This window comes from Oncorhynchus masou, chromosome 21 (genome assembly GCF_036934945.1).
Source record: "Oncorhynchus masou masou isolate Uvic2021 chromosome 21, UVic_Omas_1.1, whole genome shotgun sequence".
NCBI classification, from domain to species: Eukaryota; Metazoa; Chordata; class Actinopteri; order Salmoniformes; family Salmonidae; genus Oncorhynchus; species Oncorhynchus masou.
The window spans coordinates 30,897,507-30,915,155 of NC_088232.1; the positions used below are offsets into that span (position 1 = coordinate 30,897,507).

Consider the following 17,649-nt stretch of genomic DNA (forward strand, 5'->3'; position numbering starts at 1 on the left):
CGAAATTGTTGCCAACCCAATTACTAGCCTGTTCAACCTCTCTTTCGTGTCGTCTGAGATTCCCAAAGATTGGAAAGCAGCTACGGTCATCCCCCTCTTCAAAGGGGGACACACTCTTGACCCAAACTGCTACAGACCTATATCTATCCTACCATGCCTTTCTAAGGTCTTCGAAAGCCAAGTCAACAAACAGATTACCGATCATTTCAAATCCCACCATACCTTCTCCGCTATGCAATCTGATTTCAGAGCTGGTCATGGGTGCACCTCAGCCATGCCCAAGGTCCTAAACAATATCTTAACCGTCATCGATAAGAAACAATACTGTGCAGCCGTATTCATTGACCTGACCAAGGCTTTCGACTCTGTCAATCACCACATCCTCATCGGCAGACTCGACAGCCTTGGTTTCTTAAATGCCTTGTCAATGCCTACTTCTCTGATAGAGTTCAGTGTGTCAAATTGGAGGGTCTGTTGTCCGGTCTCTGGCAGTCTCTATGGGGGTGCCACAGGGTTCAATTCTTGGACCGACTTTCTTCTCTGTATACATCAATGATGTCGCTCTTGCTGCTGGTGAGTCTCTGATCCACCTCTACGCAGACGACGCCATTTTGTATACTTCTGGCCCTTCTTTGGACACTGTGTTAACAACCCTCCAGGCGAGCTTCAATGAAAAGGGTTTCCATGGCCAAGCAGCCGCACACAAGCCTAAGATCATCATGCGCAATGCCAAGCGTTGGCTGGAGTGGTGTAAAGCTCGCCGCCATTGGACTCTGGAGCACTGGAGCAGTGGAAACGCGTTCTCAGGAGTGAGATTGATGTGGAAGAACTTGACTGGCCTGCACAGAGCCGTGACCTCCACACCATCAAACACTTTTGGGATTATTTGGAATGCCGACTGCCAGACAGGACTAATTGCCCAACATCAGTGCCATACCTCATTAATGCTCTTGTGGCTGAATGGAAGCAAGTTCCTGCAGCAAGGTTCTAACATCTAGTGGAAAGCCTTCCCAGAAGAGAGGCTGATCTTATAGCAGCAAAGGGAGTCCTTGATTTTGGAATGAGATGTTCGAGGAGCACGTGTCCACATTCTGTTTGTCATGTAGTGTAGTTGCTTTTTGATGGATATCCTGTAAACCATAAATAAAATGTTCGTAATGTATAGTACTGGTCAAAAGTTTTAGAACACCGACTCATTCAAGGATTTTTCTTTATTTTTACAATTTTCTACCTTGTAGAATAATAGTGAAGACATCAAAACTATGAAATAACACATTTGGAATCATGTAGTAACTAACACTCTTGGCATTGTCTCAACCAGCTTCACCTGGAATGCTTTTCCTACAGTCTTGAAGGAGTTCCCACATGTTGAGCACTTGTTGGCTGCTTTTCCTTCACTCTGCGTTCCGACTCATCCCAAACCAATTTGGTTGAGGTCAGGGGATTATGGAGGCCAGGTCATCTGATGCAGCACTCCATCACTCCCCTTCTTGGTAAAATAGCCTGGAGGTGTGTTGGGTCATTGTCCTGTTGAAAAACAAATGATAGTCCCACTAAGCCCAAACCAGATGGGATGGCGAATCGCTGCAGAATGCTGTGGTAGCCATGCTGGTTAAGTGTGCCTTTAATTCTAAATAAATCACAGACAGTGTTACCAGCAAAGCACACCCACACCATAACACATCTTCCTCCATGCTTTACGGTGGGAAATACACATGCGGAATTGATCCATTCACCCACACCGCGTTTCACAAAGACACAGCATTTGGAACCAAAAGGCTCCAATTTATTCTCCAGACCAAAGGACAAATTTCCACTAGTCTAATGTCCATTGCTCATGTTTCTTGGCCTAAGCAAGTCTCTTCTTATTATTGGTGTCCTTTTAGTAGTGGTTTATTTGCAGCATTTCGACCATGAAGGCCTGATTCACAGTCTCCTCTGAACAGTTGATGTTGAGATGTGTCTGTTACTTGATCTCTATGAAACATTTATTTGGGCTGCAATTTCTGAGGCTGCTAACTCCAATGAACTTATCTTCTGCAGTAGAGGTAACTCTGGGTCTTCCTTTCCTGTGGTGGTCCTCATGAGAGCCAGTTTCATCATAGCGCTTGATGGTTTTTGCGACTGCACTTGAAGAAACTTTCAACATTTTTGAAATATTCCGTATTGACTAACCTTAATGTCTTTAAAGTAATGGTGGAATGTCGTTTCTCTTTGCCTTTTTGAGCTTTTCTTGCCATAATATGAACTTGGTCTTTTACCAAATAGGGCTATCTTCTGTATACCACCCCTACCTTGTCACAACACAACTGATTGGCTCAAACGCATTAAGCGCCGACAGAGATGGCCGCCTCGCTTCGCGTTCCTAGGAAACTATGCAGTTTTTTGTTTTTTTACGTGTTATTTCTTACATTAGTACCCCAGGTCATCTTAGGTTTCATTACATACAGCCGAGAAGAACTACTGTATATAAGATCAGCGTCAACTCACCATCAGTACGACCAAGAATATGTTTTTCTCGACGCGGATCCTGTGTTCTGCCTTACAAACAGGACAACGGAATGGATCGCATGCAGCGACCCCAAAAAACGACTCCGAAAAAGAGGGAAACGGAGCGGTCTTCTGGTCAGACTACGGAGACGGGCACATCGTGCCCCACTTCCTAGCATTCTTCTTGCCAATGTCCAGTCTCTTGACAACAAGGTTGATGAAATCCGAGCAAGGGTAGCATTCCAGAGGGACATCAGAGACTGTAACGTTCTGTGCTTCACGGAAACATGGCTCACTGGAGAGACGCTATCCGATGCGGTGCAGCCAACGGGTTTCTCCACGCATCGCGCCGACAGAAACAAACACCTTTCTGGTAAGAAGAGGGGTGGGGGTGTATGCCTTATGGCTAACAAGGCATGGTGCGATGAAAGAAACATACAGGAACTCAAATCCTTCTGTTCACCTGATTTAGAATTCCTCACAATCAAATGTAGACCGCATTACCTACCAAGAGAATTCTCTTCGATTATAATCACAGCCGTATATATCTCCCCCCAAGCAGACACATCGATGGCTCTGAACAAACTTTATTTAACTCTTTGCAAACTGGAAACCATTTATCCGGAGGCTGCATTCATCGTTTTTGGGGATTTTAACAAGGCTAATCTGAAAACAAGACTCCCTAAATTGTATCAGCATATCGATTGCGCAACCAGGGGCGGAAAAACCTTGGATCACTGTTACTCTAACTTCCGCGACGCATATAAGGCCCTGCCCCGCCCCCTTTCGGAAAAGCTGACCACGACTCCATTTTGCTGATACCTGCCTACAGACAAAAGCTAAAAAAGAAGCTCCCACGCTGAGGTCTGTCCAACGCTGGTCCGACCAAGCTGACTCCACACTCCAAGACTGCTTCCATCACGTGGACTGGGACATGTTTCGTATTGCGTCAAATAACAACATTGACGAATACGCTGATTCGGTGTGCGAGTTCATTAGAACGTGCGTTGAAGATGTCGTTCCCATAGCAACGATTAAAACATTCCCTAACCAGAAACCTTGGATTGATGGCAGCATTCGTGTGAAACTGAAAGCGCGAACCACTGCTTTCAATCAGGGCAAGGTGTCTGGTAACATGACTGAATACAAACAATGCAGCTATTCCCTCCGTAAGGCTATCAAACAAGCTAAACGTCAGTACAGAGACAAAGTAGAATCCCAATTCAACGGCTCAGACACAAGAGGCATGTGGCAGGGTCTACAGTCAATCACGGACTACAGGAAGAAATCCAGCCCAGTCACGGACCAGGATGTCTTACTCCCAGGCAGACTAAATAACTTTTTTGCCCGCTTTGAGGACAATACAGTGCCACTGACACTGCCTGCAACGGAAAAATGCGGTCTCTCCTTCACTGCAGCCGAGGTGAGTAAAACATTTAAACGTGTTAACCCTCGCAAGGCTGCAGGCCCAGACGGCATCCCCAGCCGCGCCCTCAGAGCATGCGCAGACCAGCAGTCTGTTGTTCCCACATGCTTCATGAGGGCCACCATCGTTCCTGTTCCCAAGAAAGCTAAGGTAACTGAGCTAAACGACTACCGCCCCGTAGCACTCACTTCCGTCATCATGAAGTGCTTTGAGAGACTAGTCAAGGACCATATCACCTCCACCCTACCTGACACCCTAGACCCACTCCAATTTGCTTACCGCTCAAATAGATCCACAGACGATTCAATCTCAACCACACTGCACACTGCCCTAACCCATCTGGACAAGAGGAATACCTATGTGAGAATGCTGTTCATCGACTACAGCTCGGCATTCAACACCATAGTACCCTCCAAGCTCATCATCAAGCTCGAGACCCTGGGTCTCGATCCCGCCCTGTGCAACTGGGTACTGGACTTCCTGACGGGCCGCCCCCAGGTGGTGAGGGTAGGTAACAACATCTCCTCCCCGCTGATCCTCAACACTGGGGCCCCACAAGGGTGCGTTCTGAGCCCTCTCCTGTACTCCCTGTTCACCCACGACTGCGTGGCCACGCACGCCTCCAACTCAATCATCAAGTTTGCGGACGACACAACAGTGGTAGGCTTGATTACCAACAACGACGAGACGGCCTACAGGGAGGAGGTGAGGGCCCTCGGAGTGTGGTGTCAGGAAAATAACCTCACACTCAACGTCAACAAAACTAAGGAGATGATTGTGGACTTCAGGAAACAGCAGAGGGAACACCCCCCTATCCAAATCGATGGAACAGTTGTGGAGAGAGTAGCAAGTTTTAAGTTCCTCGGCATACACATCACAGACAAACTGAATTGGTCCACTCACACAGACAGCATCGTGAAGAAGGCGCAGCAGCGCCACTTCAACCTCAGGAGGCTGAAGAAATTCGGCTTGTCACCAAAAGCACTCACAAACTTCTACAGATGCACAATCGAGAGCATCCTGGCGGGCTGTATCACCGCCTGGTACGGCAACTGCTCCGCCCTCAACCGTAAGGCTCTCCAGAGGGTAGTGAGGTCTGCACAACGCATCATCGGGGGCAAACTACCTGCCCTCCAGGACACCTACACCACCCGATGTTACAGGAAGGCCATAAAGATCATCAAGGACATCTACCACCCGAGCCACTGCCTGTTCACCCCGCTATCATCCAGAAGGCGAGGTCAGTACAGGTGCATCAAAGCTGGGACCGAGAGACAGAAGCTGTTTTTCAATCTCAAGGCCATCAGACTGTTAAACAGCCACCACTAACATTGAGTGGCTGCTACCTACACACTGACACTGACTCAACTCCAGCCACTTTAATAATGGGAATTGATGGGAAATGATGTAAATATATCACTAGCCACTTTAAACAATGCTACCTTATATAATGTTACTTACCCTATATTATTCATCTCATATGCATACGTATATACTGTACTCTATCATTGACTGCATCCTTATGTAATACATGTATCACTAGCCACTTTAACTATGCCACTTTGTTTACATACTCATCTCACATGTATATACTGTACTCGATACCATCTACTGTATCTTGCCTATGCTGCTCTGTACCATCACTCATTCATATATCCTTATGTACATATTCTTTATCCCCTTACACTGTGTATAAGACAGTAGATTAGGAATTGTTAGTTAGATTACTTGTTGGTTATTACTGCATTGTCGGAACTAGAAGCACAAGAATTTCGCTACACTCGCATTAACATCTGCTAAGCATGTGTATGAGACAAATAAAATTTGATTTGATTTTGATTTAAGAAGGAGAGGAATTCCACAAATGAACTTTTAACTTGGCACACCTGTTAATTGAAATGCATTCCAGGTGACTACCTTATGAAGCTGGTTGAGAGCATGCCAAGCGTGTGCAAAGGGTGGCTATCTGAAGAATCTCAAATATAAAATATATTTTGATTTGTTGAATGCTTTGTTTTTGGTTACTACATGATTCCATGTGTGTTATTTAATAGTTTTGATGTCTTCACTATTATTATACAATGTAGAAAAGAGTAAAAATAAAGAAAAAGCCTTGAATGAGTAGGTTTTCCAAAACTTTTGACCAGTAGTGTGCATTTTTATATTTTGTTAAGAAATCATAATTTAGTGTGTCTGTTAATCCATTGGAGCACAATTTGTAAAATATTTTTTAAATGTATTTTTCATTCCACCTCTTAAAAAAACAATATATTGGCAGATATAAATCAAATTGTATTGGTCACATACACATATTTAGCAGATGTTATTGCAAGTGTAGCGAAATGTAATATCGGTAATCACTACTTTTGCCTGATCCCTAAAACCTGATCTTTAACCAGGCTCTAATTTAGGAAGTTAATTTCCTTGGAAAGATAACTGCCCCCGTGCCTCTCCGTACATGCATAGGCCTACTCTATTTAATTGAGAACACTTGCGCACCTGATCCCGCACGCCCAACTAGGAGAGGAAAGATAGACTATAGTCTATCTTTTTAGGAGTGTGATGATTTGCAGGCAGAGACAAGGAAATGGGTAATCAACATTTTATTGAAAAGGGCAACGCTCGCTCAACATGATATGTGTGTGTTGCGCCTTTTCAAATATATATTTTTGATTGCACCTCGACTTATGTTGGTTGAGCGCCCTCCACTTCTTTCCATTATTAATATTTATTTACAGACACTGTAGTAAACTATAGCGTAAAATTTAAAGCTGCAATAATGTAACATTTTGGGCGAACTGACCAAATACCTATAGAAATATGAGTTATAAATCTGTCATTCTCATTGAAAGCAAGTCTAAGAAGCGCTAGATGTGTTCTATGTGCGCTATTTCTATGCTTCCAGTTTCATTGAGACCACATATACTGTATAAGAGGTTGGCTCCTGAACTTGAAGTGGCGAATGCTGAGTGTGCGAATAAAGCGACAGAGGTGTTTTTAATACAATAGGAAGGCTAACGCGGAAAGATGACCATTTCCAAATAAAAAGTTTTTTTTATCCCAAAGTTGTGTATCTGACTGCCCGCAGCATGACAAATGCAGACTGCGCAGCAATGATTTCTACTTGGAAGTTTGATACAGAGAGATGGTGTCTGTTAGTTTCATGTGTGTTACTCCAGGGGTGTATGTTGTTTTAATTTACCATGGTTGTTGGCAGTTTCTATCAGTGAATAGCGCCTTATATAAACGTGCCATAGTGTTTCTTATTCATTTTAGTACCATAGTGATTGGCTAAAATTAAGAGGACCCCAGGTCAATCCATTTGGTGATGAGGAGGACCATGACTAAGATGAGTCATTCCACCTCAAAAAAACACAAGAAAGGGGATTTTGACACGCACCATCTCAGATTGTTCTGAAATCATTTATGTAGTTAGAAACATTAAAGATCAGCATTCTTGAAACATTTTGTTGAAATATAATTTGATCTCTGAGAAATTAAGCTAATTAATTGTACCCAAATTGGCCATTTTAATTTACAGGATTCATATCTTAAATAAATATATGACCTAACATTCGATTTGGACCACAATTCTAACCTAACAATGAGTAAGACATGAAGAATAAAATGGCCAAAAACCTCCCACGGACCACCCACACCCCCTGCCAATCACACCCCATCAACCAGTATATACCATCAGTTCTCTGTTTGACAAGTAGTATGGAGCTGCTGCTTGGAGTATTGCTTCTTCATCCTTTTAATGTATTCCCTGTGAATCTGGTGGGATTTTTCCCTCCCTTTCAGAAAAATTACTATTTAAGTCGCTTGCATTATTTACCATAAATGAATGTGAATGTATCAAGTTTTGTCCACTAGATGCTGTTGGTCCTGATACTTTTATTAATTTAGCTGGTCTCTTGTGTTTTATTAAATGGATCACAATTTCTTTGCAACTTTTAGTAGGAAAGCAATAGATTTTGCTCATGATGAAAATACACTAAACAAAAATATAAACACAACATGTAAAGTGTTGGTTTCGTGCTCTGAAATAAAAGATCTCAGTGATTTTCAATATGCACCAAAAGCTTATTTCTCTCACATTTTGTACATTTCTCCTTTGCTGAGGTAATCCATCCAATAGACAGATGGGGTATATCAAGAAGCTGATTAAACAGCATGATCATTACACAGGTGCACCTTGTGCTGGGGACAAAAGGATACTTTAAAAATGTGCAGTTCTATCACAAAACACAATGCCACATATGTCTCAAGTGATGAGGGAACGCTGTGTGCAATTAGCATACTGACTGCAGGAATGTCCACCAGAGCTGTTGTCAGGGAATTGAATGTTCATTTCTCTATCGTTGCTTTTCAAGAATTTGGCAGTAAGTCCAACCTGCATCACAACCACAGACCACATGTAACCACACCAGCCCAGGGCCTCCACATCCAGCTTCTTCACCTGTGGGATCGTCTGAGGGGGGGTGGGGAGTGGTTGCTGAGGAATATTTCTGTCTGTAATAAAGCCATTTTTGTGGGTTAAAACTCATTCTGGTTGACTGGGCCTGGCTCCCCAGTTGGTTGGCCTGGCTGCCAAGTGGGTGGGCTAATGTCCTCCCAGGCCCACCCACCCATGGCTGCACCCCTACCCAGTCATGTGAAATCCATAGATTAGGGCCTAATGAGTTTATTTCTGACTGATTTCCTTCTATGAACTGTCACTCAGTAAAATCTTTGAAATTGTTGCATGTTGAGTTTTATATTTTTGTTCAGTAAAGGAAGAGAACATTGAACAGAACAAGGTTATGTCAATAACTACATTTTGACAAAAATGTAGATAGAACCTTCTAGACCCAAGCACTCGATCTGTCCAGGCATATCTACATTGTCAACACCTCAGCTGGGCTCTGTTTAAACTGACAGACAGACAGGCAGCAGTCAGAGCAGAAGGTCTTCCAATACATCGCCCAAGCACTCCTCTTTCTTTTCTCAAAAGCCCTGCTTCCATGTGTGTCATTGGTTGATAAGCACACTTTGTACAATAAACCGAGTGATTTTACCACGCAGAAACAGGTACACTGAGGCGCATATTGATTAAGGAAATGCTCAATAGATAAGAGTAGGCTGGATGCTGGAAAGGCTGTCTGATGATAAAATGTAATATGCAGCACAACTGTGAGGATGGAAGTTAAGATCAAGCAGAAGTTTATTAGTCTGTAACACATTGGGATATAGCCAGGAGTAAACTGATATGCATATGCATTTAGCAACAGTGAAATAAAGGGTTAGGGTATTCATACTTCTACTTCTACATTTTTAACTAAATCCATTCCTCTTCTGTGTGACTGCTACAGGATGCGTGAGAACATGTCTGCCATGGTGTGTGTGAAGGAGGAGGAGGAGGACCCTGGGGAGAAGCTGTCCCAGGATGAGATCATCTCCAGGACCAAGCAGGTGATCCAGGGCCTGGAGGCTCTAAAGCAGGAACACAACTCCATTCTGGAGGGCCTTCTGGGCACCCTGCACTGCCTGAAGCAGGATGACCAGGGAGTCCTGGTGGAGGAGAAGTCCCTCATGATCCGCAAGTCCCTGGAGATGCTGGAGCTGGGCCTGAGCGAGGCACAGGTTAGTATACTGTATAGGTCTAGGCTACACGCCTCAGGCTGGGGGAGAGCTAGAGCCCTCTGGGATCTATCCTAATGAACTTTCAAATTAGACAGCTAGATGGAGAACCCACAGGCACCTACCACCTAAATGACCTGTGTCAGTAAATCATACTACAACCAAGGATTATCCATGAATTATTTACTACTAGTCTTCCCAGTGTTCTTCCGCACCCTTTGGACATCTTGCCCAGTTGCCTCACCCCTAACCCCCTCGCTGTGTTTGGTCCAGGTGATGATGGCGCTGTCGGGCCACCTGAGCTCGGTGGAGTCGGAGAAGCAGAAGCTGCGGGCACAGGTGCGCCGGCTGTGCCAGGAGAACCAGTGGCTGAGGGACGAGCTGGCAGGCACCCAGCAGAAGCTGCAGAAGAGCGAGCAGAGTGTGGCTCAGCTGGAGGAGGAGAAGAAACACCTGGAGTTCATGAACCAGCTGAAGAAGTATGATAAGGACCTGCTGCCATCGGTGAGTTAACACACACACACACACACACACACACACACACACACACACACACACACACACACACACACACACACACACACACAGACTGACTCACACCACCGCATTTCATTTTCCTGGTTTACACTGAATGACAATAACAATCATCTGTCCTCCCTGTTTTCCTCTGTTAGGAGGAGAAGGACTCTGACTCCAGTAAAGAGAATCTGGATGATCTGTTCCCAGACGACCAGGATGACCAACCTCCAGGCAGTGAGTCTTCTTCTTGTACCCATGTCTTTCTCTGTTCCTCACCTCACGTTTCCTCTCCTTGTTCCTACTTCCTACATTCCCTCCCACTCCCTCCAATACATTAACTAGTCCATTTATCCTCCTGTTGGTCTGAAAGTATGTATCACTATGAGCTTTAGAGTGCTATTAGTCAGAGCTGGTTGAGTGTGGAGGCAGGCCAAATGGAAATGGACCCAGTGAGCCAGATCACACAGTCACCAGGTTGGGTTCACTCCAGCAACCAGCATGTACATGAGAGGATTTCAGGCAGAGGGACAACACCCACTCCCCACTAAGCTGGGCATTTATTGACAAAATTAAGCAAAGGGGCCCTACATACAATATCGTATAATGATCCTACACAGAATCACTTCCAGCAAATGGGTAAAAAAGCATCATTAATCTGCATAAGTAACATATTGCAGGGATTTAAAGGGTACATCTCCAGTAATTGCTCCACCACATAGAGAGCTAATAAGATGCAGACAGGGATATGGAGGAGGGAGAGAGAGAGAGGAGCAGGATCTCTCTAGTCCTTTGTTGTGTTTGTATTGGGCTGTTAATACTTTATTTTATTCCAAGTTTCTGCTTGCTTAATGAGCACAATCTGAAGAGCGAGAGGGAACGAAATAGAGGATCAAAGGAAAGAGTGGGTCGTGCCAGGAAGCTCTCCAGAATGCGGGGGAGGCAAGTGTCAAATGCTCCTGAGTGCGCTCACATTAATCCTGCCCCCACATGAAGCAGAGCTGACTGAGACAGGGCTCTGTGTCTGTCTGTGTAGTGTGAAGTGGAGTAGACTCCTCTCCTGTCCTGACTGGTACCTCCCTGAAATACTCTTATGTCTTAGGTCCCTCTCACTGCAGTGGTGGAGATGGTTTAATTGCTTATCTCCAGCTACACTAGGATTACAAAAGTATGTGGACACCCCTTCAAATGAGTGGATTTGGCTATTTCAGCCACACCTGTTGCTGACAGCTGTATAAAATCGAGCACAAAGCCTTGCAATCACCATAGACAAACATTGGCAGTAGAATGGCCTTACTGAAGAGCTCAGTGACTTTCAATGTGGCTTCCACCTTTACCGTCAAGTCAGTTTGTCAAATTTCTGCCCTGTTAGAGCTGCCCCGGTCAACTGTAAGTGCTGTTATTGTGAAGTGGAACCGTATAGGAGCAACAACGGTTCAGTGGTAGGCCACACAAGCTCACAGAATGGGACCGCTGACTATTGTATAAAACATTTTTTTTTAAAGGTCTTAATTTTAAGTTAGCGCATAACAGTTGTCTGTTATCGGTTGCAACCCTCCCTACCGAGTTCCAATCTGCCTCTGGAAGAAACATCAGCACAATAACTGTTCATTGGGAGCTTCATGAAATGGGTTTCTATGGCCGAGCAACCGAACACAAGCCTAAGATCACCATGCTCAATGCCAAGCGTCGGCTGGAGTGGTGTAAAGCTCGCCGCCATTGGACTCTGGAACAGTGGAAACGTGTTCTCTGGAGTGATGAATCACGCTTCACCATCTGGCAGTCTAATCTGGGTTTGGTGGATACCAGGACAGTGCTCCCTGCCCGAATGCATAGTGCCAACTGTAAAAATTGGTGGAGGAGGAATAGTCTTCTGGGGCTGTTTTTCATGGTTCGGGCTGGGCCCCTTAGTTCCAGTGAAGGGAAATCTTAATGCTACGGCATACAATGACATTCTAGACGGTTCTATGCTTCCAACTTTGTGGCAACAGTTTGGGGAAGGCCCTTTCTTTCATGTTTCAGTATGACAATGCTCCGTGCACAAAGCAAGGTCCATACAGAAATGGTTTGCAGAGATTGATGTGGAAGAACTTGTCTGGCCTGAACAGAGCCCTGACCTCAACACCATCGAACACCTCTGGGATGAAATGGAACACCGACTGCCAGCCAGGCTTAATCGCCCAACATCAGTGCCCGACCTCACTAATGCTTGTGGCTGAATGGAAGCAAGTCTCCACAGCAATGTTCCAACATCTAGTGGAAAACCTTCCCAGAAGAGTGGAGGCTGTTATAGCAGCAAAGGACGACCAACTCCATATTAATGCCCATGATTTTGGAATGAGATGTTCAGGTGTCCACATTTTTGGTCATGTAGTGTAGATGGAGCATAGCTAATTGTTTTTAGGCAGTTACAGTCTAGTGAACGTTTGTTCCTGTCCTCGCATATATGAAGTGAAAAGACCATGACAAGTGACGTGTTTGTGAGTGACCTTTTTGCCAAGCAGCGCTACCTTTTCACGTCTATTGGATATGTTTGGCTTTGCCTAGGGCTGTGACGATCATGGAATTTTGAATGACCGTAATTGGCCAGCCAAATGAAGTAATTAATGACTGTAATAACCGTTCCTGACTGCATGTGCTGCCACAGAAATAGAATGAATAGAACGGGAATTCCCATTCAAGTCAATAATGGGTCAATAATGGGTTGGCAGTTTGTCACGAGTTACCACAGCCACAATGTCAGGATTGGTTATATGAGTGAAGGGAAAGCAGCCAACAAGTGCTCAGCATATGTGGGAACTCCTTCAAGACTGTTGGAAAAGCATTCCAGGTGAAGCTGGTTCAGACAATGCCAAGAGTGTGCAAAGCTGTCATCAAGGCAAAGGGTGGCTATTTGAAGAATATAAAATATATTTTGATTTGTTTAACACTTTTTTGGTTACTACATGATTCCCTATGTGTTATTTCATAGTCTTGATGTCTTCACTATTATTCTACAATGTATAAAAAAGTAAAATCAAGAAAAACCTGTGGTGTACTAAAACCTTTGTGTATATTGTAAAAATATCTTGCTTTTTGGACTTAATTTAAGGTTAGGCATAAGGTTAGCATTGTGGTTAAGGTTAATGTAACAGGAATATTTAGACTTATAACTAAGTCTGTGATTTGATAGAGCAGTCTGACTGAGCGATGGTAGGCAGCAGCAGGCTCGTAAGCATTCATTCAAACAGCACTTTCGTGCGTTTGCCAGCAGCTGTTTATGACTTCAAGCCTATCAACTCCCGAGATTAGGCTGGTGTAAATGATGTGAAATGGCTAGCTAGTTAGCGGGGTGCACGCTAATAGCGTTTCAAACATCACTTGCTCTTAGACTTGGTGTGGTTGTTCCCCTTGCTCTGCATGGGTAACACTGCTTCGAGGGTGGCTGTTGTGTTCCTGGTTCGAGCCCAGGTAGGAGCGAGGAGAGGGACGGAAGCTATACTGTTACACTGGCAATACTAAATACTGCCTATAAGAACATCCAATAGTCAAAGGTTAATGAAATACAAATGGTACAGAGAGAAATATTCCTATAATAACTACAGCCTAAAACTTCTTACCTGGGAATATTGAAGACTCATGTTAAAAGGAACCACCAGCTTTCATATGTTCTCATGTTCTGAGCAAGGAACTTAAACGTTATCTTTCTTACATGGCACATATTGCACTTTTACTTTCTTTACTTTCATTATTTAAACCAAATTGAACATGTTTCATTACTTATTTGAGGCTAAATTGATTTTATTTATGTATTATATTAAGTTAAAATAATTGTTCATTCAGTATTGTTGTAATTGTCATTATTACAAATAAATGTAAAAAAACGGGCCGATTTTAATTGGTATCGGCTTTTTTTGGTCCTCCAATAATCGGTATCGGCGTTGAAAAATCATAATCGGTCGACCTCTACTCTCCAGAGATGTTCAATCGGGTTCAAGTCCGGGCTCTGGCTGGGCCACTCAAGGACATTGAGAATTGTCCCGAAGCCACTCCTGCATTTTCTTGGATGTGTGCTTAGTGTCGTTGTCCTGTTGAAAGATGAACCTTGGCCCCAGTCCTGAGCGCTCTGGAGCAGGTTTGCATCAAGGATCTCTCTGTACTTTGCTCCATTAATCTTTGCCTCAATCCTGACTTGTCTCTCAGTCCCTGCCGCTGATAAATATCCCACAGCATGATTCTGCCACCACCATGCTTCACCGTAGGGATGGTGCCAGGTTTCCTGCAGATGTGACGCTTGGCATTCAGGCCAAAGAGTTCAATCTTGGTTTCATATGACCTGAGAATCTTGTTTCTCATGGCCTGAGAGTCATTTAGGTCTGAGAGTCATTGGTGGAGTGCTGCAGAAATGGTTGTCCTTCTGGATGGTTTTCCCATCTCCACAGAGGAACTCTAGATCTCTATCAGAGTGACCATCGGGTTCTTGGTCACCTCCCTGACCAAGGCCCTTCTCCCCCGATTGCTCAGTTCGGCCGGGTTGCCAGCTCAAGGAAGAGTCTTAGTGGTTCCAAACTTTTTCCATTTAAGAATGATGGAGGCCACTGTGTTCTTGGGGACCTGCAATGCTGCAGAAATGTTTTGGTTACCCTTCCCCAGATCTGTGCCTCGACACAATCCTGTCTCGGAGCTCTACGGACAATTCCTTCGACCTCATGGCTTGGTTTTTGCTCTGACATGCACTGTCAACTGTGGGACCTTATATAGACAGGTGTGTGCCTTTCCAAATCATGTCCAATCAATTGAATTTACCACAGGTGGACTCCTATCAAGTTGTAGAAACATCTCCAAGATGATCAATTGAAACCGGATGCACCTGAGCTCAATTATAGCAAAGGTTCTGAATAATTATGTAAATAAGGTATTTCTGTTTTTTTGTGTGTTTTTTATTTTATTTTTTAATTTTTTAATACATATGCAAACATTTCTAAAAACCTGTTTTCACTTTGTCATTATAGGGTGTTGTGTGTAGATTGCTGAGGAATTTGCCGGTGCTTTAGCTGCATTCCGTTTCTTTTGTATCCTGAAAAACTCCCAAGCCCTTAACAAGCATACCCATAATATGATGCAGCAACCACTTTGCTTGAAATTATGGAGAGTTGTACTCAGTAATGTGTTTTATTGGATTTGCCCCAAAACATAACATTTTGTATTCAGTTTTTGCAGTATTACTTTACTGCCTTGTTGCAAACAGGATGCATGTTTTGGAATATTTTGATTCTGTACCGGCTTCCTTCATTTCAATCTGTCAATTAGTTCAGTATTGTGGAGTAACTATGTTGTTGATTCATCCTAAGTGTTCTCCTATCACAGCCATGAAACTGTAACTGTTTTAAAGTCACCATTGACCTCATGGTGAAATTCCTGAGTGGTTTCCTTCCTGTCACGCAACTGAGTTAGGAAGGACACCTGTTTCTTTGTAGTGACAGGGTGTTTTGATAAGATTGAATTAATAACTGCACCATGCTCAAAGGGGTATTCAATGTCTGCTGTTTACATTTTTTCCCATCTACCAATAGGAGCCCATTTTTGCGAGGCATGGGAAAACCTCTATGGTCTTTATGGTTGAATCTATGTTTGTTTGAAATTCACTCCTCAAATGAGGGACCTAACAAATACTGTAAATGTATGTGTGGGGTGCAGAGATGAGGTAGTCATTCAAAATTCATCTTAAGCACTACTATTGCACACTGTCCATGCAACTTATTATGTGACTTGTAATCAAATGTTCAACTCCTGAACTTATTTAGCCTTGCCATAACAAAGGGGCTGAACACATTTCAGCTTTTCATTTTTAATCCATTTGTAAACATTTCTAAAAATGATTGTGAGGTATTGTGTGTAGGCCAGAGACACACACAATCTTAATTTAATCAATTTTAACACAACAAAATGTGGAAGAAGTCAAGGGGTGTGAATACTTTCTGAATGACCCTGTGTGTGTATTTATTTTGACGATTATTTTACTTTCATGACGGCCTTCATCCATAACCGTCGGTTACACAGTAATTGTGCCAGCCCTAGCTTTTCCATGCTTGTCGATAGAATGTGTCATTCCTGTCGCGAACTTGCAAACAGTCTTAGCTCTATGGAACACCTGGGATCATTTGTTACTGGAGAGACATTTTTGATACTTTGGGTGTGGTGGGGAGGGTTATTACTGGAGAGGACCTCTGCTTCTTCAGCCCATTGACCCTCCTTCAGAGTCAGTACAGAGCTGTGGGCCTCTAATGATAAACCCAATCAGATGGTTTCCAGACCTCTTGCTTATAACACACACACCTCAACCATAAATATTCTCTCATGCAGTGATATGAGACATTTGGATGGTTTCCCGAACCAACATACTTCATATATGTGCCTGTACAGTGTCTCAGTTTCTCCACTCTACCAGTAATTTTGTGTGTACGTGTGTGTGTTGTGTGTGTGTGTGTGTGTGTGTGTGTGTGTGTGTGTGTGTGTGTGTGTGTGTGTGTGTGTGTGTGTGTGTGTGTGTGTGTGTGTGTGTGTGTGTGTGTGTGTGTGTGTGTGTGTGTATAGTCCATGTGAGTATAGTTTATGTTATGTTAACCCCTCGCCCGCCCTCCTCTGTCTCCAGTTCAGCAGCCCCACGGTAGTGCAGCAGCAGCCGCCGCCCAGCAGGGTGGCTATGAGATCCCGGCTCGCCTCAGGACCCTTCACAACCTGGTGATCCAGTACGCCTCCCAGGGCCGTTACGAGGTGGCCGTGCCCCTCTGCAAACAGGCCCTGGAGGACCTGGAAAAAACCTCCGGACACGACCACCCTGACGTGGCCACCATGCTCAACATCCTGGCCCTGGTCTACAGGTCAGCCTGGGGAAGGGGCTCTGGGGTGGGGAGGTGGGTCGTGGTGGTTGGTATTGGCTGTGGATCAATTATAGTCAATATACACTGAGTGTACAAAACATTAGGAACACCTTCCTAATATTGATTTGCACCCCCTTTGCCCTCAGGACAGCCTCAATTCATTGGGGCATGGACTCTACAAGATGTCGAAAGCGTTCCACAGGGATGCTGGCCCATGTTGACTTCAATGTTTCCCATAGTTGTGTCAAGTTGGCTGGATGTCCATTGGGTGGTGCATCATTCTTGATACACATGGGAAACTTTTGAACGTGAAAAACCCAGCAGTGTTTCAGTTCTTGACACACTCAAACCGGTGCGCCTGGCACCTACTACCATACCCTGTTCAAAGGCACTTCAATCTTTTGTCTTGCCCATTCTCCCTCTGAATGGCACACATACATTCCATGTCTCAATTGTCTCAAGGCTCAAAAAGTCCTTCTTTAACCTGTCTCCTCCCATTCATCTACACTGACTGAAGTGGATTTAACAGGTGACATCAATAAGGGATCATAGCATTCACCTGGATTCACCTGGTCAGTCTGTCATTCCTAATTTTTTGTACACTTGGTGTATGTTTGATCCTGATTCGACAAGATGTCAGCTTGTATAGTAAGAATTGTCAGCTGCTAGTTCTGGGAAATGGGAAGAATCATTAATTGCAATGCATGATTTTAAACTTGACAATACTTAATATGG

The 17,649-nt window shown here is 44.1% G+C and overlaps 1 protein-coding gene across 8 annotated transcripts in view; it reads left to right on the forward strand.

Annotated features, from left to right (window-relative positions):
* LOC135508124 (kinesin light chain 1-like) overlaps positions 1-17,649 on the forward strand; it is a 39,178-nt gene that overhangs the window by 7,052 nt on the left and 14,477 nt on the right. For all 8 annotated transcript variants that reach the window (XM_064928104.1, XM_064928098.1, XM_064928097.1 and 5 more), the window contains exons 2-5: positions 9,271-9,541; positions 9,812-10,042; positions 10,213-10,291; positions 16,686-16,914. In XM_064928104.1, coding sequence (XP_064784176.1) covers positions 9,272-9,541; positions 9,812-10,042; positions 10,213-10,291; positions 16,686-16,914 — 809 coding nt within the window. In that variant the 5' untranslated portion in view covers position 9,271. The remainder of the gene's footprint in view (positions 1-9,270; positions 9,542-9,811; positions 10,043-10,212; positions 10,292-16,685; positions 16,915-17,649) is intronic.